The sequence below is a fragment of the Melospiza georgiana genome, chromosome 1, assembly GCF_028018845.1.
Source record: "Melospiza georgiana isolate bMelGeo1 chromosome 1, bMelGeo1.pri, whole genome shotgun sequence".
Lineage (NCBI taxonomy): Eukaryota > Metazoa > Chordata > Aves > Passeriformes > Passerellidae > Melospiza > Melospiza georgiana.
The window spans coordinates 116,636,699-116,662,754 of record NC_080430.1 but is presented as its reverse complement, the minus strand read 5'-3'; the positions used below and the strand labels follow the sequence as shown (position 1 = coordinate 116,662,754).

At 40.6% G+C, this 26,056-nt stretch overlaps 1 protein-coding gene across 1 annotated transcript; it reads left to right on the top strand.

The window, feature by feature from the left end:
• Positions 1 to 770: 770 nt before the first annotated feature.
• On the top strand, positions 771 to 23,622 carry BPNT2 (3'(2'), 5'-bisphosphate nucleotidase 2). The gene is made up of 5 exons (XM_058034071.1): positions 771 to 1,217; positions 13,472 to 13,631; positions 14,581 to 14,676; positions 16,497 to 16,658; positions 17,786 to 23,622. The coding sequence occupies exons 1-5, from the start codon at positions 831 to 833 to the stop codon at positions 18,055 to 18,057; spliced, it is 1,077 nt and encodes a 358-aa protein (XP_057890054.1). The 5' UTR covers positions 771 to 830; the 3' UTR covers positions 18,058 to 23,622.
• The last annotated feature ends 2,434 nt before the right edge of the window (positions 23,623 to 26,056 follow it).

Below are 26,056 nucleotides of genomic sequence, written 5' to 3'. Positions count from 1 at the left end.
GCATTCAAACAATGCTAAATTAACTTGGTTCTTTTGTTTTTAATTTACTGAAAAACTAATAAAAGGAATCAGAAATGAGACCAGAAAGAAATCAGACTCTTCCTAGTTCCCACCCCAGATGTCCATCCTAGCTATGAAGTTTCACACTCCCCCAAAGCAACTGAGGTGCAAAGAAAAAGTATAAATTAAGCCAGGTAGGCTTTTATCACATCAATTGGCTGAGGAGATAGTTGGATTTGTTTCATTTTACTGAATGAGAGGAATTCTTCGAGGAACAGAGGGGTAGACAGTCAGAATGTCACTATGACAAAAACAAGAATTTCTCAACAATGATGCTCAGCACCGCTAACAGTGCACCTTCAGAAATTTAGCAGCAGTTTATGCCAAGAGCAATTTCCATCAGAAAACTCCCTCCCAGCGTTCCGGGCGGGCTCGGGGTCCTGCCCCGCGGAAGCGGCACCTCCCTCGGCCCCGCCGCTGCGGGCTCCTGGCGCATCGGCTGCCTAGAGGGAGAAAAACCAGCCCAACACACAGAGCTCAGGAGAACCAGCGGGCGGTGACCGTGTGCTCTATCATGGATGAGCTCGGCAGGTAGCGACGGGACCCGCCGTGCTCCCGCTGGAGGCACAGAGCCCGGGGGCAGCGGGACATGCCCAGTGCGCGGGGCGGGCTCCGCCTCCGCCTGACCCGGATACAGACGGCGCTGCTCCCGGCCGCGAGCGTGGAGCCGGCCCGGCGCCGCCGCAGCAGCAGCCGCGGAGCGGAGCGCCCCGGCCGTGCCATGGGACTGTGGTGACCGCCCGGCTCCGCCGCCCGCCCGCCCCGCGGCCATGGCCCCCATGGGCATCCGCCTCTCGCCGCTCGGCATGGCCGTGTTCTGCCTGCTGGGGCTGGGCGTCCTCTACCACCTCTACTCCGGCTTCCTGGCCGGCCGCTTCGCCTTCTTCATGCTGAGCGAGCCGGCGGCCGGCGGGCCCGAGGCGCCCCACGGCTCTGCGCCCGGCGGCGCCGTGGACCTGCGGGAGCTGCTGGCCGTGTCCGTGCTGGCCGCCGTCAGGGGCGGGGAGGAGGTGAAGCGGGTCCGCGAGGGGAACGTCCTCAACGCCAAGGCGAAGGGGAAGACGCGGGAGGGGGCCGAGGAGCAGCTGACCACCGGCGACCTCCTCTCCAACCGCAGGATGTTCTACCTGCTGAAGGGCGCCTTCCCCGCCGTGCAGGTGGGTGCCAGGCGCCCTCCGTGGGGCGGGGGCTGCTGTGGGCCCGCTGTGGAGCCCCCGGCGCTGGGAGCCCGCTGTGGAGTCCCGGTGTGGGGCTGCTCCGCGCCGGCGGCTCTCCGGTCTGTAACAGCCGGCGGGAAGCGCTGCCCTCGTTTGCGCTTTTCCTTCCCCTCCCGCTGAATTTGTGGCAGTGCCACCTCACGCTCCTCGCCGTGGGTGTTGGGTTGCAGGGCAAAGAGTTGCAGCGTGTTGCAAGCGAAGCCACGCTGGTGAAACAGTATCAAACACTGCGGGCGTGGAGGGGTGCGGGGAACACCGGGTCTCGCTGTTGCGGATCCTGAACTCTGTGGTTAGGGATGCAGGTAATTGTGCAGCGCAAATTCCGCCTGCGGTTAAGATGCGGAGATTAGGAACGCCGTTGCTTTGGTAGTTATCCGTCCTGCCAATTGTCCTTGCTGCCGTCAGTTGTGGGGAGAGCCAGGGGCGGGAGCAGCGACGGAGAATTCGAGGCTTAGGAGCATAGCGCTGCAATAACCGAGTGATTAGCGCTCGTGGCTGGGGGACAGCTGATAAGCGGAGCTGTGTCAATACTGTGGATCACTGCCTACCTGAGCAAAATGAGTTTGCTTTGCTTTCAGAGGCGCACACCCCTTCCTGCGCTCCTGAAGTCTGGATCTGTCTCTTAAGGTCGCACCCTAAGCTTTGAACTATATTTCGAGGATTTTTGGGGTTTGTTGGCATTGTTTCTGCTTTCACTTCAGTCAATGAGAACTTCTGTCTTTTGGTGTTAAATTCCTTAGCTTTTCATCGCCATTTGAAATGGGTAGAAAGCCCTAAATTTGGATCTCAGAAGTGGTGATTTCTGGAGGGGTTGGGAGAAAAAGTAGTTAAGTCCAGTTTTTGGTTATTGAGTTACTATTCAATTTTCAGTAGCTGTTTTGAAAGTTTCACAGATAGATGTGTAGTTTTTTGTTTGTTGGCTTTTTTTTTTTTTTTTTTTTTTGTTTATTTTGATGGGGTTTTAAAAGTGTTGTAAAGAACTTATTGAATATGAAATCTGGAGGAAACAATAAATTCTTCAATGTTTGAAATAAACTTGAGATGTGACTAATCTTCCTCTACAGAAAGATTATGCTGGTTTTGTTTTGAAGATTTCCTGGATTTTGTCTGTTGGTGACAAGGCACCTTCACAGGCCCAGTGTTAAAGGAAGAAAAAATATTGATCCCTGTTCTCTTGCATTATTCAGTGCCCTTAGAGATCTTGGCTTTACAGCTTAGCTGGCTTGAAACCTCTATGCTTTCTCCCCTTTCACAGATGGAGGGACTTAATCTAGATTAAGAGTTGTCTGTGCTTCTAGAGAAAGCTATGGGTTCTGTCTGGGCTTGAAGAACACAGTGGACTGTGTATTGCCTGCTCTGTGGTCACATGTAAACTTGCTCTGGAGCCTGGTATTCCTAGCAGTGACTGTCTGACTTGTGTCTTTCTGGCAGAGGGTGTTAACTTTGAAAATCTACTTTTTAAAAACTTGGGTACTCCCTTTTATTTTTCTCACAGGTGATGTGTGCTGCTAGTCTTTAAGAATAGATGGTACTTTCGAAAGTGCAGATGTGTTCTCAAAGGCAGTATAAAACTGAAAATGTGGGCATAGGTCCGTGGAACTAAAATACCAGTCATATGTCTTTTCTTTTTCCTAACTCTTCCTTAGACTGAGCTTGAGCACTGAGGTTATCTAGGATGAGTGTACTTGACAAATTTTTCAGGTGATTTGGAGTTATTCAGTCTGACAGATCAGCTGTGGGACATTAAGTATTCTAAGAACATGATGGGGATAATAACAGCTTACCTCATGTGGTGCTTAAAAACTACTCACCAAGCTGTGTATACACTGATAAGCCCATGATGAAAATGTATTCATAAACATTTGCCCAAACTAAAACCAAAGCTTTATTTTACTACTGTGTACATACTATGTGTGCTTCTCAGGTGTGAAGACAAGGTATCATCTCAATCTACTAATCCTTCAAGTGCAACTTCAGAGCAACCCATCTAAAACTGCAGCTCTTTCATGGAACAGAGCTGCTGAGTCTTGGTGTGAATATAAGGATTATAGAGGATTTTCTGAGGCAGTATAAATTGCATCATGTAAGAAATATCTTCTTTATATCTGTAATCTTATCCCCCTTGTACAGAGTGACACTCCAGCATAAAAGATGCTGCTGAAGTCAAGTAAACCTCCTCTTCTCTCCTTGCTAGAGAAGATGGTGCTAATAAAATCTGTCAAACAAAAACAGCAATAATTCCAAGAGTAAGCTTATGCAAAATGCCAATTTTCCCACATCCTGAAGTTCTTGAGTTTAACAGGAGAACTTCAGTGTTTAAATTGCTGCCAAATGCTGCATCCAGGAAGAAGATGAACAAGCACAAAAACTAGGTGCTAAAATATGCCTGTAAAGCAAAGGAAATGGAGTTGTTCAGTCTGGACGAGAGAAGGCTCCTGTGAGACATTACAGAGCCTTTCAGTGCCTGCGGGGGGCTGTAGGAGACCTGGAGAGGAGTTTTGTACAAGGGCATGTGTTGACAGGACAAGGAGGAATGACTTTCAATTAGAAGAGAGCAGGTTTAGATTGGACATTAGGACAAAATTCTTTACTGTGGGAGTGGTGAGGCAGTGGACCAGGTTGCCCGGAGAAGTTGTGGATGACTGCTCCCTGGAAGTGTTCAAGGTCAAGCAGGATAAAGCCTTGAGCAACCTGGTTTAGTGGAAGGTGTCCCAACCCATGGCAGGGGGTTGGAGTGGGATCTGGAAGGTACCTTCCAGCCCAAACCATTCTATTACTCTGTGATTCTCTAAGAATAACTGTGGCTTTCCAATATTTCAGAATAACCAAGGGGAGTAGTCATTCAACTGAAATAAACTTAAGTCAGTGAACAGTGTTACATTCCTTGTTTTGTGCTGCTGGACATAAAAAGGGAAAACATGCAAACAGTTTTTGTGAAGCAGACCTGAATCTCATAAAGTGTGGTTATTAAGAGAAGATAGAAGAGTTAGGCTTCTTACATGCAGAAGCTGAAATAAATCTGGAAGAAGCCTTATCATACTAAGAGGTGGGATTTATAAAAAAAGCCCTTTCAAAATCTGAGGGGAAAAAAATCCCACAGAAAATGTTTGCCTTTGTTCTCTTGAGTAAAGGTATTGGTCTCTACAGAGGAAGAGGAACTCCACTGCTGACATCAACTGCTCTGTTTGATATAAATAGATGCATTTGCATCAGTTGAGACTTCTCAAGGCTGTGTTAGGTAAGATCTAGGTAGGAGTGGCTCAACATAGTTTTAAGACTGTGTAGATTTAGTTTAGATTTAGAAGTGGTGTTTTTATATCCCTCAGAAACAGGGATATAAAGAGAAAAATAAGAGGCAACTCACTTACTGCTACCTTGGGTATTACCCAGTGTTGTGTGATTGCACTCAACATCCAGCAGTAAATATTTACATGTGTATTCCATGAAGCATCTTTGTACAGTTGATTTTAAATATACTTGGTGTTAAAAGAGATGCATTGCTTTCTCTTTGTGAAGTTCTCAACTGCAGTTACAGGCTTGAGGTTTTACTGCTCCTGCATTACCAGCATATTGTCCTCATTCATTTGTCATGCTAAGAAAGAGTTAAAGGTCTCATCCAGCTGTAATCATCCCCTCTGCTGCTTTCATTTTTTATTTATTTTGTTTATAATTTCTGGGTTACTTCTTTCCTGGTTGGTTCTCCATGCAGCCTTATTAATTCTTGTGCTGGCACAGTGGTGGTGTGATAAGGACTGGGGTGGGAATTAGGTGAGGAGATTAAGGAGATGCTTGACCCAGCCCTGCTGCTGGGATGGGAGTGGACTGGGGAAGCATTCTTTCCAAATTCAATGCTGGTATGTTCTGCTTAGAAGAGGTTCTGTGAAGAAATGATCTCATGATAGCAGGGTTTCAGCAGCATTACCTGCTAAAAGATCCCTCTCAGATCTTGCCTTAGGGTCTTACTCTTTTAATGTGGCCTGTCCAGGGATCAATGTCAGGATCTTGATAACTGATTGTATCCCAAGTAAAATTTTGAAACAAAAGTTATTTAAAAGAAATGTTTTTTAGGAATACCCTGGTTTCAGTTCCCACTACAGCCCATCTCCAGCACATCTGAAGGAGCAGCCCTGCTTGATCACAAAGGGAGGAATGACTGACAGACTGTTCCTTAAACTTGCACTTTGACCAGATTACCTCTTATCCTCTGACTGAAAAAGCCAATTTTAAAGTGACCCACACAATTCTGCTAGAGTTATTTTCACAGGATGCAGATTTCAGTCTTACTGGTCAGATTGTATTCTGCCCTACATTTTCATTTTGAGCTGTTTTGGCTTCTTTTTGTTCTAAAGTTGCACCAGCTATATCTGTTGTTTTCTAGTGTAAATACTGAATAGAGTTTCATCTTGTCCGCTCCCTTTTTTTTATATTGTGACTGTGGTGGAAATGAAGTCTTCCTCCGTCCCAGTCTTTTTCTTTGAGCGTCTTTTTTTGAGTCTTGTCACTATTCTAAATCCAAATGTTCTTATGTCTCTTTCCCAGTTATGACTGATGATAAATACCACGTTTCAAGCTTATGCCTGATAATGCTGCAATCAGCGCTTGAAATGAAACTTTTAAGAACATGTCACTTTTACTTTGATTTTCTTCTAAATTAATCTGACTTTTGAAGATTAATGACTGCAAGCATTCCTTTTTATCAGGCTATCTGAAGTACTGTCTATGTTTCAACTCACTGTTACAGGCTTCTGATCACAGTGCCAACTACCCAACGTAAAAAACTGTAATTTCATCTGAGATGGCAAGCTCTGTAAGTGATACTGAGTCTCTGTGAAAGGCAGGTGTATTAAAGAAGTGGGTTTAAAAAAGGAAATATTACTTAAACTTCAGAGGTATTGCACTTTAATGAGTAGGTTCAGTAATTTGTCTTTTCATGTTGTTAGAATGGCCTCCTCAGGTCTTAGGGAGGAGAACTTTTAATAAAGTTTGTGTTCTTCTGACCCAGATGATCTTTGCAGAACCCACTGCCAGTGGGTTTCTAAGTTAAACAAGAAGTGTGCATGTTGATCTGAAATCTCAGTAATAGGTGTTGTCTGGAGGTGATACATCTCCTAACATGGGTTCCAAATGATGCCAGATGACTTATGCCCACTCTCTCTGCATGAAAATAAAGTTAGACTGTAACTTTATGCTAATAAGCTCTGTGATTATCTTTTCAGATGCAATTACAAATAGTTTATTTGGCTTGTTTGTACACTGCGGGTGTTTAATCTATCATCTGAGCGTCTGGAGAGCTGCATTTCTTAGTGTAGCCACTCACAAAGAGTGGACTTTTTTGGGTATTATCTATTTTATTGGTAAATTTCTAATCTGTCCTTATTTGGATGTTTTCTTAAAATGAAGTTCTACAACTCTTGTGACAAAGCAAGTCATCTCTTTCTCTTTGCTAGACTTGGGTCTGTATAGAACTGTAATAGAGAATTTTGCCATCTACTGAAACCACTTGTGTGAGCTAATAAGCAAGTGGTTTTATTTTCCTGGTCTAAAATTCTAGATATTTCTGCAGATTACTGGTGGAAACAGTGAATCCTGTGACCTGTGCTGATTCCCTCAATTCCACTTTGTTGTTTTCAACAAACTATTCATTGTAAGTCCATAGAAGCAGAGTTGTCATTGGATGTTTTATCATTTATTAAATCCTGTTTGTTTCAGTCAGCTTCCTGCTGGCTTAATGGCCAAAGTCACCTAATGAGTGTTGATAAGCACTGATTGAACTTCTTGACATTTAGAATTGTCCAGATTCTTCTTTGCAAATTCTGTCATCTTGTTCCTGCATTAAGGAACTTCTTGTTGCTAAAATAAACAAAGATGTAGTTGATGATAGAGGAAAACCTCTGTTTGCTTTGACTTAGGTGCCTTGAAAAAGGCATGTGTCCTTTTTCAGTGTTGTGGCATAATTATAGAAATACTTGTTGTTTTCTGATCAAATCAATGGCAACATGAGACCAGTGGGTTTTATGCCTCTGATTATTTTATACATTTGTATGATTTTATACCTTACACATTTATATACAAATATGCTTTGTAGTTTTAAACTTAATTAAAAGTTAGGACTTTAAATTTATCGTTTCTGAACTTAATTACCTTTTAATAAGTTGTTTTTTGGTGGTTTTTTTTTAGAAAACCATATGATTCTACAAGGTCTTCTTTCCATTCATAATAAAATCTGCCTTGCTAAAACTATGTAAATTGACCCTTGTCAAGAGGAATATTTTTGAGAGGCATGATGACCACCACTTGTTTTTCCTTTCTAATATGTTGTGGTAATCCAAGGAGGAAAAGAACCTTTTCAAAAGCAAGCAGCTGGCTTTAAAAATGTCAATGTATTGAATAAAATCCGGGTTGGCTTTTTTTTTACTATGCTGGTAAGGCTACTATTCAAATTTTTTAAAGCTTAAAGGCATTTTACATTTACAAAGAGAAATGGTACTTTGATTTCCCAGTTTGCATTATTTTCAGAGTTAATTAACCCAAGAAACAGTTTTCATTCACCACCCCTGAATTTGCAAGTTGGACAGAAGGGATCATAAATGGTCCTGGATGCAGGTGAGCTAAGTCCTGGCATGATCTTGTGTGAAAGCACGCCCCTCCCTCTGTAACAGATTCTGAAGCCTTGTTTTGTAACCAGGGGAGGTTAGATATTTTCCTCAGATACTGGGAATAATGGTGCTTTGAGTGCTTTTTGCTCTCCTGGAGAGTGCTCTCCTCTTGAGCATATTGATATGTCCTGACTTGTCTAGTGGGTGTTTACATTCAGAGGTTTTGGCATCTGATTCCTTCACAGACTTTGTGTATGTACAGATGCTGTGAGAAGCTGAGACAGCTTTCACCTCTGATACATTTGAGGAGAAAAACAGAGAAGCAGAGCCAATGGAGGCAGAGCAGTCAGTGTAGCACAGTGAGTATAGGGTTGCTGTTCGGCGCAGTGCAGCAGCAGTGGTTGAAGGGGTCTTTAAGTGGGGGAAATCCCAAAGACTGCAGCTTGAACCCCTCTCCTCAGAGTTGGGACATCTCTGAAGCACAGTCACATAAGAGCAAATCAATTACAGTCCCATGAAACTACCCTGTAGGTCAGTATATCTTTCAAGATGTGTAGTTGTGGGTATTGTGGAGTCATAAAAGCAACTTGTGTTGGGAGGCACCTTAGAGATCATCTTGTTCCAACTACCCTGTCGTAGGCAGGAATGCCTTCCACTAGACCAAAGCTGCTCAAAGCCCCATCCAGTCTGGTCTTGAACACTTTGAGGGATGAGGCATCCACAACTTCTCTAGGCAATATGCTCCAGTGGGGCTCACCACCCTTACACTAAAGAATTTCTTCCTAAAATCTAAGCCAAATCTCTCCTCTTTTAGTTTGAAACTATTTCCCCTTGTCCTATCCCTATCCACCCATGTAAAGAGTTATTCTCCCTCTTTTTTATAAGCACCATTTAAGCACTGGAAGGCTGCCTTAAGGTCTCCCAGGACCCTTCTCTCCCTTCCAGGCTGAATAAACCCAGCTCTCAGCATGTCTTCATAAGAGAGATGTTCATCCTTCTCATTATCTTTGTGGCCCTTCTCTGGACCCACTCTAACAGGTCCACATCATTATTGTGCTGAGGACTCCATACCTGGTTGCAGCACTCCAGGTGGGGTCTCACCAGGGCAGAGGAGAGGGGGAGAACCACTTTCCTCCATCTGCTGGCCATGCTGCTTTTTGGATGCATCCCAGGAGGCTGTCTAGGCTGTGAGCACACATCCATAATAAACCACAAGTGTGTCTCTGTTATGCTGCTCTCAGTGAGTTCCTTCAGTCTGTACTCATGCCTGGGATTACTCCAAATCAGGTGCAGCATCTTGCACTGGGACTTGTTGAACTTAGAGAGGTTCTCATGAGCCAGCTTCTCAAGTTTGTCCAGGTCGCTCGGGACAGTATCCCTTCCTTCTGCTGGGTCAAGTGCACTGCTTGGCTTCATGTCCTCTGCAAACTTGCTGAGGGTCCACTTGATCTTACCATTGTCATTGATGAAGATATAAGAGAGCACCAGTCCAAAAATGGAGCCTTGATGGAGACCATCACTGACCTCCATGTGGACGTACAAGTTGTTGACCCAAACTTTCTGACTGTGTCCATCTATCCAATTCCTTATCCACTGAGTAATCTTTAAATCCATGTCTTTCCAATTTGGAGATAATGATGTCATGTGGGACCCTATCAAAGGCCTTACAGAAGTCTGGGCAAGTGACACCAGCTGGTCTTGGCACCCTTGTCAGCAGTTGCAGTCACTCCATCTAGAAGGCCACCAGGTTGGACAGACATGAACATGAACTCTTAGTGGCTGCTCTAGACATTAGTACAGAAGGTGTTATAAAGTATAATATATAAATAATTATAAAGTATCTTCTACCATCCACAGAGGACATCTCTCAGTCTCTCAGAAAGATGGTGCTGAAATCACTGTTGGTTTGTTGTTTGCAAATGTTTTCCTCTCCACTTCTTTCTTCCATCTCATGTCAGGTGGATACAGGTGGCAAAGCTGAACCTTGGGCATGCATGATCATGATCTTGGGCATGATAATCACGGGGGAAGTGGCTGCATAGGTCATGCAGCAGCCAATTGGTTGTGCACCAACAAAACAAAAACAATCACCTAATAATGTTTTACTAATGTTCCCCTGTGCACACTCCAGGCTTGCAGGCCTCCAGGTTTTTAATTTCCTTAGTCCTATTCAAATCAATAGACTTATCTATTGAGTCATAAAATCAGAATAATGTGGGTTGGAAGAGACCTTAAAGGCCATCTAGCCCAACCTCCTTCAGTGAGCTGAGACATCTTCAGCTCAGTCAGATTGCTCAGAGCCCCATCCAACCTGATCTGGAACACTTGAGGGATAGGGCATCTACTACCTCTCTGGGCAACCTGTTCCAATCTCTGGTTTTGAAAGGTAATCCCTGGAATACTCCTACTTTCATATTCTGACTGGTAAATGTTTACTTTTCTTGTTACCTGAACTCTGTGTCAGGATGTTGGTTTGGGTTTTTTTTTTTTTTTTTTTTTTTTTTTGTTTGGTTTTTTTTTTTTTTCAGTTTAAGCAGCTTAATTGGTATTTTTATAATACAGGTGTGATAATATTTGTGTTGTGCTTGTTTTATTTTCTAATGAAAAAGCACTAAGACTTGGATTTCAGAGGACATCTGTTTGCATATATTTTTTCACTTTAGCTTACCTTTGATGAGTGAATTCAAAGGCAAAACTACAGTTCCACTCTTTCAGACCAGGAAAAAGCCTTAAGTGGTGCACCATGCCAGGGACAGCTAGCTAGTATTCAAGTATTCAAGCAGGCTTTTTGGGTGATACACTGCCATAAAGACAGCATGAAGTGCTGTTAGGGACTGAACCAGCACAGGACAGAGAGCTGCTGTGAGATTCCCTGAAGTCTTTGAGTGGCCAGGACTGTTGGATGTTGAGAGCACTGCATTTATCCAGACAAGTTTGTGGTACACTGGAGTTGCTTCCTGTGCTTCTGAGCAGATCTGTGTTCCAATCACCAGCATGCTGGACAGGAGCAATCTCTGTGCAGAGGTTTCCAAAGGCTGGAAACACCTGACCATATTGGAAGGCACAGCATGGACTGATCCTGGTATTGGTGTTGGACCTCTGCTACTGGCTTCCATGAGCAGCATCCCTCATTTGTTGTGGAATTCCTGCACCTTATGGGCTGCTTTTGGGGAAGCTCTGTAGTGGTGAGATGCAACCAGACTGCCTTGTTTAGGAAATAATGGGGTTTTTCTTGTTGTTCTTGTAGTTTTTTTTTTTTCTTTTTAACTTTTCAGCAGTATTCCATGCACTGATTTACATATATAATATTAAACCTTTGTGTTTGATGCAGTTCTTTGTGAGGAGGGCTTTTGCTTCAAGCATAAGTGGGGAAGATTTCCAAAATGTAGTTAACCTTCATGTCAGTGCTCAGCTTCCAGAACTTCCCCAGATGGGCTTTTACACCTTACAGCTGTTAGGCAATTTACCCCAGAGAGTCTTGCTCAAATAAGGTCTAGTGCCTGAAATATCTGGCCTTGTGATTGTCTTTCTACCATAGCTACTCCTAATTTCTGAGTGAGGATTTGGGATTGCAGTGGACTGTATATCCATATTGCTTGAGGAAAGTTTAAAGTGTAAGGTCATGGCTTCTGGAGGCTGCCAGCAAATGAGAATGACAAATAGGAACATGGAGTTAACACAGAGGAATGTTTTCCAGGCATATTCTCATTCATTAACAAAAAAAAAAAAAAAAAAAAAAAAAAAAAAAAAAAAAAAAAAAAAAAAAAAAACAGAGAAAACAGGAGGAATAAAAGAAGTTTTAAGGGTTGGTGAGCCCCTCTCAGGCAAGTATTCAGGCAAAGCTACAGAGTAAATGATCATGTGAATAGAAGAACAAGTGAACCACTTTGGAGTTTTGTTTTTGTGGGTTTTTTTTACTTTCTCCAGATGTCTTTGCAACCTTATCACTCTTTCTCGATTTTTTTTCTAGTGAAATAATTATATCTGCTGAGAGAGACTCCTCACAAGCATTATAAATGCTGCAGTGTCACGGCCACTGCTACAAAATCTGAGCTAGCAGGTGATGTTTCTCTGAAAACAGTACCTTTCAGATAGTTTCAGACTTTACGCTCTAGTGTACTGTAACAACAGGTTTAACAAGATATTCTTCCTTTTGAGCATTGGTTCCAACCCCTTAACTTTGTGGAGGCCCCTTTCTTCTGTTGAGGAAATGTTTTTTTTATGATGGTATGTCATGTGCTGTAGTGGAACTTAGACTGCCTAGGGGCTATGTTGAGACTGCCAAGTCTGTGGAACTACTCATCTTGACTTTGCAGGACTGTTTTCCCCAGGGGGAAATGCAATCATCAGGTTTATTGTATAGTGACAGATGTTTAATTTGTAAATGTCACGGCAACTTCAAGAGCTCCGTGTTTGGCACATAATGCTTCAAATACTGGTTTTACGTGAGAAGACAGCTATGATGTATGGCTGGAGTTGCTGCAGTTCTGCTTCCTTCTTCATTTGGAGTTCTCTTGGAGAAAGTGGCCCCTAACCCTTGGCCAATACCCTGTTACAGTTGAGGTGTGTGTGATGTCTTTTCTTGGCATGATGTGAGTTATGTAAAAATCCTGCTCACATAAGGTCTGTCACAGTCAAATGTAGTCTGATAGCTCTTTCATTTTCACTGTCTTTCCATGTCACTTGCCTACAACTTTTGGGATAACTGTGTCTCTGGTCATCCAAAACTATTGTGAATCTGCAGTCACAAGGATGTTGTGCTGGTTTTGCAGTTTTGGAGTTTTACTCCATTCAACAGATTGGTGCTGTGTGCTCCACTACCTGGCCAAACTCTGCTTGATGTACTGAAATGCCTTCTGGTGTGAAGTAAAGTTCATTAAGCTGGGTAGCAGTTGACAACAGGCTTAAAGATGACTTTTGACTGCTGTTAATAAATGTTCTTCATGGGCCATCTTAGGACCTTACCCCAACCTACCCTAAAAATGGGTATGGGATGTTATTACTTGTTTGTGAAATAAATTTGTCTAACAGTTGTGTAGTGGTTAAATTTAACTGAGCTGCTTAATCTTCTACTTGCAACTCAATGCTTACAGCAGGAATATGTATACTAAGATTTCTTCTTGTCCAAGTCATGCAGAGTCTGCACAATATCTGGTGATAGTATATCTCTACATTTCCATGTGCTTCTATTGGTTTATATAAATTGAATTTTAGACCCCCTACTGTCTGTGTACTGTATGATTTCTCCAGAGTCAAATGTTCTGCCTGTAGTACTTGAAGCAACTGCATTTAAATATTGATTTAAAAAAATGTGATTCATACTGTGGGAATGTTCAGTAGGGAGACCTGCAGCCAAAGCAACAATGTCAAGCTGTGGTGTGGTTCACAGTAAAATTCTGGATTGTGGTTTTGCATTGCTTATCACATGAATGTAATAATGAGAAAATGAAAAAAATTCCTGTAATTGAGGTGAAGGAAGGAAATGAAAATGTGAGCAAACCTGTAATTTTCAGTTACTGTATTTGCAGTTAATGCAACTACTTCTGTAGTTACAACATACTTTATGTTAATGCAACTACTTTTGTTGTCTTACCACAGATAAATTCTGAGGAGCGTGTTGATACAGCTGATCAGGAGACAGTCTCCTGGGATCACAGTATTCCTGAGGACATAAAGCAAAAAATACAGCCTAAAGAGGTGCCAGCAGAAAGTGTCACTGTCTGGATCGATCCATTAGATGCTACACAAGAATACACAGGTAAGTGATTCTTGTTGAGAAATCATGTGTGTAATTCTGATGTTTGCCTTTTACACTGGAGACAAGATAGAAAGTAAAAGGACATCTCTTGTTAAAATGTCTTATGTCAAAGCTAGCGTGATTTAACTGAACAGATTGCATCATGAAATCTCTGTAGTTCTCATTTTACAACATTTGCTTTTATGCATTCCAACTCTGAAATTACTTTGGTACCTTTACAGCTATCTAGTTGCTATAATGAATGGTAACTGTCAATTATGGATTGTACTGGAATTACACATTTCTTTATTTTAGTCATTACTGTGGTGACTCTAAGTATCTTAGATTTTTGGTTTTGTTTCTTTAAAGGGAATACTAAGTAAGTATCCTATTTAACTTGATATAAGAAATTTTTTGTTGTCATTTTTAAAAACACCATGCATAATTCAGTCTTCCCCCTTTTCAAATGTTTTAGGATGTCACATAAGCAGTTCAAGGCAATCCAACTAAAATTCTTGCTGAAAAGTACTAAGGAACAACTGGAAAAGTGGGATTTTTTTTTTTTGGTTACCATGTAATTGATACAATTATCCTTTCAAGTGGATGTTCTTTGGTTTTTGAATTCGCATTTTTGAGCCAATAGAGGATAGGAGGTGAGGCAGAGAAAGGAGAATGGAGGGGCACAGATTGCCATGAAAAGATATGTTGCATAAGACACAGCTGTTAGCATTAGACCTGTAGGAGTATAGGTTACATCTACTGAACAGGAAAAATTGCTGGAAACCTGAAAAGTCTTCAAAGTCTTTTGAAAACTGAAAGGTTATTTGAAGATACATTAAAGTTATATAACTGCAAGAGGCAGAATATAAACTAGTCTTCAGAGAATAATCTGAATAATCTCCTGTCTATTTTCCTTTTGTGTTCTTGGCATCTGATTGTAAACTTGCTCACTTTCTTGTTTTGCCCGCAGAGGATCTTCGACAGTATGTCACGACCATGGTTTGTGTGGCTGTAAATGGTAAACCAGTAATAGGTGTGATACACAAGCCCTTCTCATCATACACAGGTATCTTCATGCCTTCACCTATTTCTATGATAGCCAGTCATAGGATTAATTGAAATTTGATGTTTGAGAGAACATCTCTAGATATAAATGAGAAAATATACCAGCAGCAAAAGGGCACTGCAGCAGACCACACAATTAGAGCTGTAGCTGTGTTCTGTGCTATAAAACCACAAAGGAAAATGCTGCCCTTGTTTAAAATAAAAATGATGCATTTAGAACAAACAAACTGAAAATATTTTAAAGAGCTAAGATCCCTTCAATTAGAGTGCTTATTGCAAACAAAATAAAAAAAGTTAAACTACAAATACTGACCGGTTTGATGTGAGCTTTTATTTTTTAGCAAAAAGAGCACTTTGCTCATTTAGCAGAATAGCTTGGATCAGTGATAATATACCCAGGAGCTGCTGTGTATTCAGTGTGAATTAAAAGAAGATTGAATAAAGATCTTAATGGCAACTGTTTGTGTGTAGCAGGCAAGACTGTCTAACATAGCCTTATTGATTATCTGACATGTTTTTAATGCCATAGCTGTGAAGTAATTAATTTTTCAGTATTAATGATGTATCAGCAAGCATTGCTGCAAGTTTGACAATTTTCCTGCACTTCTCAAAGCTTCAAAGTAGTTTCAGTATTCATGTGTATTTAAAACAGGAATTGCTGTTTACATTTTCCCTTAGGCGATACTGACCTCTAGAGTTCTGAAATTTTGCAGTAGCTCTGGAACAAAAACTAAGTCTGAATAAATGCATTTTGTATTTGTTGTCCTTTTTTGGCCCTAAAACACTAAACACTCAACATTTTGTGCTAAATGTTTTGCTGTCTATAAATATGAATTTAATTACCAGTCACTTAAGTATGTACTATATTCCAATATGCTTCAAGAATCTTGGAGATTTTGGAACATATGTTTTTAGGTGTCAATATCCATCTAAAGAAATGGGTTTTTAGCATTGTAATGTTGAGAATTTATCTCCTTTGATAAGAGTGAAGTGTGCAATGTTCAGACATGGAATCAGAGGAGATGCGATGAATTCTGTCATTCTGCGTGACAAGTATTCATTTTCCAAGCTGGAAATGCCAGTATGTTTTGAGTCAGATTGTTCCTAATACTACCACACAAATACAAAGCAATAAAGGGCAGTCAGCATTGTTATTACACAGAGCTCAGTCTGTTGCCAAACAATCTGGTTCTCTGCTGAGATGAAATTGCTGGGTAGTTTACTAAATAAATGTCAGATTAATGGTTAGGGGATACCACCTACCAAGCTTGGCTTTGAACTTCGTGATGAAATAAGTGGGAAGTTGTGGATTCTAAATTCTGTTCTCTGAAACACAACATCAAATATTTTTCTTTGTAGCACTATCCTCCTGATCTATTTCCTTCTTTAGCATTACTATCCTTCTGAACTAAATGACTCCACAGCATTTTTAGTATCTGCTTTAAAGGGTAGTGGGGCTTTTTGTTCTTGCATGAAAACATTGTCTGAGGAAATACTGGATGTATTTCTGTCTAGGAGCCATCCTTTTAACTTTGGTGGGTTTCTAATTGCAAATTCTGAATATTAACTACTTGGGATTTTTCCTTCTTATTCTGTGTTTTGGAATTATCACACAAGAACAGTCAGGGATAATGCCATATGCACCAATGTGTGTGTGGCCTGTGTCACTTCCCTTGTACTTTCTCTGTCAGCCCTTTCTCTTTTACAGGAGTGAGACATATTCAGTCAGAAGTATCAATTCCATATTGTTAATAAGTACCCTTTTATCCTTACACTTAGATTGTCTTGTAAATCTTAGTTGAACTTTTGTTTCTCTTGTAGCTTGGGCAATGGTGGATGGTGGGTCAAACGTAAAAGCTCGTTCCTCCTACAACGAGAAAACTCCGAGGATTATTGTGTCCCGCTCCCATGCAGGAAAGGTTGAGCAGGTTGCTCGGCAGACGTTTGGAAATAAAACTGTGATAATCCCCGCTGGTGGAGCAGGTTTGGTTCTTTAAGCATCTTATCCATTTTGTTGCTTCTGGATATTTTAATGGTGTAGCTCTTACTAGACAAAAGGGTATACTGTAGTGTCTTATCTTTTTCCTTTTGTCTTTTGATCTTCACATCACTGAAAGCAAACACTTGACAATAGAGACAAAGTTTTTTCTGTATTTAGGAGCCTACATGCAAACTTGATTCAGGCTGTTCACAAGTCAGTGTGTTACTGAGTCTAAGCCTAGGCCAGCAGTGCTGTTGTGGTCCTTTCATTGAAACACACTGATGTGTGTTCATGGAAGGCACTGATGCCTCAGTGGGAGAAAAAGTGTTGTGTGACCACAGGCACAATCATGGAAGAAAATCTGTTGGTTGTTAGTTAGCTGTTAGTATGGTTGATTTAAAAAAAATTAAGAAAAGGGCCATTAAAGTTTGGTATTTTTTATTGCATTTATGTCAAAAGAGGAAAATTAATATCACTAAAGTCCATTTTTATCTGCCTCATACTCAATTTAAAGGAATTTTAAAATACTTTTTATTTATGCAATCTCCTTGTGCATGTTATTGACAGAACATACATGGGAGACACTAGGCTTTTTTTCCTTATTTTCGCAGAAATGTTATCTTTGTGTCTTTAATGTGAAAAGCCAGAATTCCCTTACAGATTGTTTAGTCAAGAATGTCTTGTAGTGCTTCTTGATAATGACTGTAAATGTCAAAGTGAAAGTGTAACTGACTATAGCAGGGCTTGTCTTGTCCAGGGCTTGACTCTGTTTAAGAAGATAAAGAAATGAACAGATTAATGAATCAAGAATATTGCTCAAAGAGTTGAAAATCTGAAAGAAATTCCATAAAAGAATGGATACTAGTTTGAGTAATTACTTTGTAGTGCATAATGAATAATAAAGGGGAATGTCCTGGCTGATTTACTTTATTAGAGTATACATCTTCCTTCTATTGCAGTAAAAAGCCAGGGAGAAAAAGATAGACTTGAGCATGATGTAGAGATTGAGAAATGAATGAGTAAACAAAAGAGCAGAACTATATTTGAGTGTCTGGTCTTCTTCTTTTAATGTGTTTTGACAGGAAAGCTTGGTTTAATTTGTTTTTTAACCCCTGCCCATTTCTTCTAGGTTATAAAGTGTTGGCCCTCCTTGATGTGCCTGAAAAGAATCAAGAAGAAGCTGATGTGTATATCCATGTCACCTACATTAAGAAGTGGGACATATGTGCTGGAAATGCAGTGTTGAGAGCTTTGGGTGGCCATATGACTACCCTGACTGGTGAAGAAATTAGTTACACTGGCTCAGATGGCAATGAAGGAGGACTTATAGCCAGTATCAACATGAACCATAAAGCACTAATTGAAAAACTTCCAGATCTGGAAAAAACATCACACAAATAAGCATGACTGGTGGAGAAGTACAAGTTGTGCTTTTGTAGCCTCCAGATGCTCTGTCTGAAGAAGCAGGTGTGAAAACCTGCTGGAAAAGATGCACAACAAAGCAGTTTGGTGTGGGTTTGGGGACTATATCTTGCATTGGGTTTTGTCAGTGGTGGTATTTAAAAAGAATAAAATAATAATAAGAATTGGAAGTAGGAAGGGGACAATGGTCTCGCACATCAGTTTCCATGTTTTATTTTTTTCAGACTGTTTTCATGCAATTCTTATACTCAAGGTGCATTTACCATATATATTGGTGAACATAGGTGAACTAAAGAAAAATCCAATTTTTTTGGTAAAATAACCTAAGTATTTCTCACAGGAATTTCTTGAAACCTTATACATCTTATTGTAGTTTTAGTGATTCCATAATAAATTAGGTAGAAAAAAAGCTTGATTTTTATAGGCATCTGATAACTGTAAATGGTTTATCAGGAATCATGACCTCATATTTTGTATCCCCTGAATGGAAAGCACAAGAAGGTTAATTCAAATCTATATGCAGCAACAGTTTATCTTAGACAGTGTGGCACTCTCTGCTTTTTAAGAGAAAAAAGGAAATGTTTTTTGACTTCTTTCCTGAAGATGTAAACCAGTTTTAGTTCAGGTGGGTTGTGAATATCGGTGTTTTATTAATCAGTGTAATTATTTCCTTATACCTTTTTAAAAGAAGGCAGCATTTCCTTGTATAGTTTTTAGCAGTTACTTCTTGTCCTTGATTTCTGCAAGCAGTGTTGAAGATGCATGCTAGATTTTTCTCTAATGTAGGGCTTGTTCATCATGTGATGTTTGTGCCTATAGAAGCAGCTTCCTTCAGTACCTCTTATTTTGTTTGTTTGGATTTTCTTTCCATTGGACAGAGTCACAGGGAATGAGTTTTACAGAAATAGTAGGTTGACTGGTTAGTTCCATTTCCAACACAAGATATAAACCAGCACTTTTTCTACAACTCCAAGAACAGCTTTTTCTTTTTAGCTTGCAGCACACTCTCTCCTGCAGAAAGCTCTTCAGCCATTCCAAACAGCTTGTGCTTATTTGGTTTGTGGTAATTTACAGAGGGAGAAGAAATCGTTTGAACTTGAATCTACTTAAGCAAGTTTGAAGAATGTGTGGCATGTGAAGTACAGCAGGGTGTGCAAAATTTTACTGAAAAATGTTCTTTGCAATCCAGTACATACAGAACAGAATGCAGGTCCTTTGATATCAAATGATAATTTGTTGTACCTCTAGAAGTTGTGGACTTCTATCTCCAAACATGTAACCATCTGCATTGTTGTTCTCTGCACCTCCCTGAAAGGTTTCAAAAGGTTAAAATATATGTGTTATTTGAATTATCAGAAAATAAGCTGCCCATCTCTCCTCCAGAATGCTAAAATTCTGAGTTAATATAGATGGTTTCTGTTCAAAGTTTGTTCAGTAAAGGCTTAGGCTGCTTGATTCAAACCCTTAATTCTTTAATTTTGACTTCTTTCATATTGTTAATGAGAACTACTGTTCTGATTAAAAAGAGGTTTTTCTCCTTAGGTCAGTAATGGAGAATGTTTAGATACTACTTTCAACTTCTAGCTTAAGTTCACATTTCCAAAAGACTTCCCAGGTGTTGCATAACTACAGATTCAGACTTTTATTTCTTAAACTAAATGGCAAAGGAGACTGAAGCTTAGTCCTATGAGCCTTTACAGGTAGTTTTTGGAGAACTTCTTTTCCAACACAGACACTATTGCTGCTCTTTGAAAATAACTTTTACACATGTAGATAATACACAAAGCAATTTTACTTTCAATTCTTAAATTTAAGAAACTTCTATATGTTATAAGTGATCATACCCTTTTTAAAAAGGATTTGATCTATTTCAAAAAGTTGTTGAGCTTCCAAACTTCAGTGAAGACTAAAAGAAACATATTTATCAAGGTTTTAAGATTTTACAAGAAGATTGCAGCTTTTTAAGGCGGATTTAAATGTCTTAAAGCCTAATTTAATAAAAACAGCTGTTTGTATGTTTATTTGTTAAAGAACATGGATTAAAATTTAAATATGAGAGATAGCCATAGTTAGCCTACTACTACTATAAAAACCTGATTGTGTCACAGAGAAGGAATGCACAATATTTAAGTAGGCAATTAAGATAAAATCTGTGGCAAGTTGGGGTTTTAGAATCAGCTTGAAATCCTATGTAAACATGCTTCCTAAAAATGGGACTGCTTTTATTCTGGGGAATGCTTCTATCACATCCTTGCATAAGCTGTGATCAGACTTCCTGTATGGGAAATTAAAAATGTTATGTAATGTACAAGGGCTTACTTGTATCAGTTGAAGGCATAGACCAGTGAACAAAATTATTTGCCTACATTATTTTTCCTTAGGAAAACAAAGTACCTTAGGAGAGGCCCTCCTTTCTTTCCTCCCTCCCACATGCTGGCTAAAATGCCTAGCCTTCCATTAGGAAGACTTGTGCTTGTTTAGACACATTAATATCCTAAATTGCTTTGTTGCAATGGATCACAGTGTTCAGTACCTTTCACAGGGGACCATTATTGGCCTAATCTCACTCCTGGTGAAATTGAGGAAGAGGTGGGAGTGTGGTGCCCAGTTAATTACTTGTAGTAGAGCCTGAGCTCATTTCCCACAGTTGAGGGCTAAGGTAGTGCTTGTGGTCTCCCAGTGTAATTTAAAGAGCTTTGGTGTGAGAATAGATGAGCAGCTGGTGAGTATCAGTTTCAGATGTCATTTTGCAATAAATGTCACTCTTATGCAGACCAGCAAGTATTCACAAGTGCTTGCTTAGTGCACGCATCCTGGTGCACTTTGTTTGTATGGTGTTAACACTCAGCTTGTCATTTCTTTGACTGTTTACACTCCATTCTGAAACATTCTGCTTAAATTCTGGCCTGAATATTTGTTTGGTCTCATCAGTGTGGATGTGACTTAACCTTATGCCCAGAGGGTAGGAAATCATCCATACCCAAATCTGATGCTGGGCTACATCAGTGTTCTTTACATCTTAGCCTTTTCCACATGAAGCTGTCACACACCATTTTTAGGGATGCTACTTCAAACAATTGCATGTTGTAGGTAGGTCCTACAAAAGTATATATTTTAAAAAATCTTAATTTAAAAAAATCATAGTAGCATTCTAGCTCCAAATAAGGGAAGTAAGATAATGTATTATTTTAGCATTGGTTTTCCAATGGTGGATATTTTGAGTGGCTATTATGATTAAGGTGGTTGCGAGTGAAATTATTCTAAAGCTGTATGTATTTTCTCTTTTTCATTCTTCTAAAAAGAGTGTATGATAGCATAGATAATACCTGGTATTGTACCAAGAGCCCTAGCTTTCATTCCTTGAATGAATATTTTTAAATAAATGGAGACAGAAATTAATGGGTTGAATATTGTATTTAAGTGGTTTTGAGATTAACCTGTTTGCCAGACTTTTACAGATGTGTTTAAGAACTGTTTGTTCTGATCTACAGAGCATGTAATGAAAATGAAAATATATAGCAGATATGGCATACTTGGTGAGTGAGTTAACCATACAGGTGAAGCTGCAAAGTCATCTAGTGATATTGTTCCATATATTTACTTCATTGTTGTTACAAGGGACAGATTTTCTAAGTGGCTTCAGGTGTGAGAAAAGTTTTGATGTTTTTTTTTTTTTTTTAAATGGCCAATGGCTGGAGACCAGAGGTGGGGAGGGGAGTCAGTACGGGGTTAATCTCTGCTTTTTTGTTTATAAGTAAGTGTATTCCAATGTCTTTCTAGCATCCTGTTACCTATTTGGGTTGCACAACAGTAGTGCAGTGTTGGATACTTCTGATTTAATGTCTAAAACAAGGAGTCCACATCTCCCAAGAATTGTGCAGTGAGAAGTGACCAGGTGTCATTCTGGGCTTCTGCTGTGTTATGCCAGCAGAGAATGGCTGCTTTGTGGTCTCCTGGATGTCATTCCAGTAGCGCTTTCTCTCACAGAAAACTGTTTTTCCAGGCTACTGTCTCCCCAGTTATGCCCAACTTCTTTGTAGATCTGTTTTCTGAAGTAAACAAGCAGTTGAAAGAAGCAGATGGATGTGCAACAGAGGACAAATATTTTTGTTTCTTTGTTTTTAAATTGCAGTAATTGTTTCATGTCTCTTGTCTTTCAGGAGTTAGTTAATGGTACAGGTAAGATTCAATGGACCACAAATAAATGCCTGTAGGATTTTAAGCCCAAGCAGGAGGAGGGCAGGAAGGACTGCCTCTAACCAAGGCAAACCTCAATGGATGATTTTCAGTCAGGCCAATCACGCTGAGTCCTTCATCTCTGCTTTAGCGGTTTAGGCCCTTTCATGCAAACAGTAACAAATTTGACTTGGCCAAAATATCACTGATAGTCTTGTCTTCTAATCTGCTGTCCTCAGTGATAAAACTGGACTATATCTGCTTCACTGTAATGTAACTCCTTGAGGCAAGAATGTGGTAACTCTGAGGACCCAATTGTGACCTGTGAGCCACACCTTCCTCGTGGCAGCTCTTGCAGTGATGACCTAGTACTTGCTGCAAGTGTCTTCCCACCCCACAAGCAGGCCATGCATCCCTATTGAGAAGCTGTTGAAGCCTTACATATTTTGGTTTTCAGGTGCCACAGCAGCTCTTTCAGCTCTTCTGTAAGAAGTGCTCATCCAGTTTCCTCTCTCTGGAGCCATTAATTAGTGACCACTTTTCCCTCTTTGCTCTTTCTCTCTCTTCCATTCTGATCCTTGATCCTTTTTTAGTCAATGTGCACAAGGAAAATGAGAGACCAGAGATGAAGACAGTCCCAGATGAGAGGACTCCAGCAGTCAACTATCCAACTTATCCTGAAGCTGGTAATGTTTGGGACTAAGGTCTAAAGCAGTGACTGATTCAACCAGAAGTTGCCAACGAAATAATGGGAACATGGAGAGGTTCATGCAATTAGGGGTACTGAGCATACGGTTCAGTAGTTAAACACCCAAAAAGAAGGAGAAAGTGGTTTTTAATTATAATGTTATTATAATGTTCCAAGCATTTGTCATTTGTGCCCCCCCAGGTGCAGAGCTTCATTGCTTATGAAAGAGACTGCATTGGTCCTCTGTGAAAGAATTTGTCGATTTTGTTGAACGCAATAGCAGTATTCCACAGAACTCAATGTGAGCAGCACCAAGTCAGATAAAACAGGAAGAGTAAATAAAGCTAAATTCTGAAAAGCTCAACCTCTGTCAATAGAGCAAATAACCTGGGTTGTGCTAAAGTTACCTCTTAACAGCTTCAGTCTACATTTGGAAATGTTATCCTAGTGTCTGAAATCTTTCAGGTTTTTTTGTGTTCTACAGCTGATAGAGCCCACTTTCAGGTAACATTGTTTTCTACACCAATTGTTCCTTATTTGCAATACATATTTCATTTATTCTCTCCAAAGAATCAGCAACACTCCAGCATTTCTACTCTTGTCCCACCAAATTGTATTAGCATTTTCCAATTTTGTGCCAAACTGAAGTAACAATTCTATAAATAAATTCTCTGAAAATACTGGTTTGTGAAGGTGTTTGTCTATATTTTTTATTTCTAGAGGGTATTTATTCTTTATGCTCCAGATTTTTTTCCCAGTAATGCACGTCATGTTGCTTCAGTTGGACTGGATCCATCGTGTGTGAGACTTCCAGCCTGAGGAGTTACTGATAAGTCCAGCCAAGTTTATGATAAATATAATTCAAGATCTCCACTGGTTTTGTTTTCGTATCTGTGTTGTTGTGAAAGCTGGTCAGTTTGTGAAAGTGAGTGCTTAGAAATCCCCCAGATAGTATTGCTCTTTGGATCTAAAGTTTTCTTTTCAGCATCATTTCCACATCTCTTGCTTATTATGTTACACCATTCTGCTCAAATCTGTTTCCATGAGGAGTAGCAGGGTAGTAACTGCACCATTATTAGCCCTTATTCTATTAGTGTACCACTCTTCATATGTGAAACCATGGAGCAAGTTGAAAGATCCTTTAATGTCTCACATCAATGTGGTGTTTTGGGCAGTTCTTGGATGCAACTTCAAATACGTTTCTTTTCACCCTTACTTATATGTGCAAGACTGGATGTACAATGCAATTGTCTTCCTGGACTTGGGCAACATATGCCTCAGAGTTGTACACAGATGTTTTGAAAACCCTAGGTCATGTGTGATCTATCAAGATCAGGAATTTGGAGTCTGTTGTGATGCTTCAAACTGCTTCAGAGAAGATGCAACCTGTTGGAACCCACAAAATTCCTCTGGCTGCCCTGGAGGACTCAAGCCCCTGCCCAGGGGGCTCAGAGACCTTGGCACAGAGCCCAAGACCCCTGTGCCTTTGATTTAGCCCTTGGAAAAAGCAATTGCCACCTTATATGAAGAATTACAAGCCACAAAAGTTTAAGTAGAATGATAGTGAATTTATCACAGGGTGAAAAAGAGATTTTTTGCGGCTTTTAGAATGGAGGTTCAGGGGGCAAGATGGAGGAATCTGGGCATGTCCAGCCTTTCTCCTTCTTCTTCTTGGCCTCCGTCTTCTGCTGTGGTGTTGGCACTTTTAGATTGGTTTAGAGTAGAAGCTCACTGTCTAACATAGAAAATAGGTATTGGAAAGTAATTGTAAATATTGTACACGTAGTTTTTAGTATAAAAATATAACACCACTCTGGGGGCAGGCAGAGTGCCTCTGACTGTCTTGCTGATGGACCTCAGCAGGTTGGGAGAAAGAATTTTATAGATAAGGAACAATAAACAACCTTGAGACCAAGAAATGAAGAATTCTGACTCCTCCTTAGACTGCCAGGCTGGGAAAAGAGACTTTCTAACACATCCCGGGGTCACTCTGACCAGCTAGAGATCCCAAGAGCAGTCCAGAGGAGGGGGGATTCTTACCACCTTGCACAGTGAGTCAGTGAATGTCTATGTGCATGTGGTACATGGCTTGTTGTAAACAGCTGTATCTTTTGGGAAGCCTGAAGGGTCCAGATAGAGGCAGATGTGTGCTCTATGCTGTCAGCCCTTTCCATGAGGCTCTCATGAGAGCCTTTCTCACACCTGATCTATCATATCCTGCCCCAGGGCCAGCATTTTGCAAGTTTCACTATTTACAGTAGTGTGAAAGGTAGAATGTAACACTCTACAAAAACTATACAGCCCATGGTGGGATCCTGCTTCTCAACAACATAAACCAAATTTATGTCTCTGTTTGTCTGTTGGGTCAGCTTCTTGCATATCTTGTGTTCCACAACTTCTTGGTTTTGTTTATTCTCTTCAGACAATCATGCTGTCCATATTTGATTTATAAATGTAAGCTAAGCTTGTTAAAAAATGCAGTAAGTTTAGTTTATGCTGTGCATGCCTGAGGGCCACTTGTATGGTTCTTTCCTTGTACAGTAGCAAGACTGTCCTGAGTAGGCTTGTCACCTCTTGGCACACAGGCATCCTGCACACTAAGTACAACCTGCACACAGACTATTTTGAGCTGGAAGCAACCCACAAGGAGTCCAGCTCTTAAGTGAACAGCCCATACAGGGACCAAATCCACAAGCTTGGCATCATTTGCAAAACTGTGCTCTAACCAACTGAGCTGAAGGCTCCTCTGTCACTAAAAGCCCTCCTACAAATGTTGCTTCATCCACACTGCTACCATAAGTAAACTGTTTTCCAGGATAAGGCTGCACAGCACTTTTTTAACTTGGCCTGGGCCCTAACTCAGTTGCTTAAAGGTATTCTAGGAGTCTGTCAGTCGAAGAGAATTTCTGATCCCCAGCAAGGGGTTGAAGTCCTGCTGGAGAGGATGGAAGTTTGGCCTGGCACCAGCAGTGGGTACAGAAGCAGAGACTGTTCAGTCAGGTGGCTGGGAAAGGGCTGTGGGAATGCTTTGCAATCAGGGCAGACAAAATGGAGTGGCTGCACATCATCTCTGCTGAGGGCATAATCCTGGTGACCCTTTAATTGTCATACATT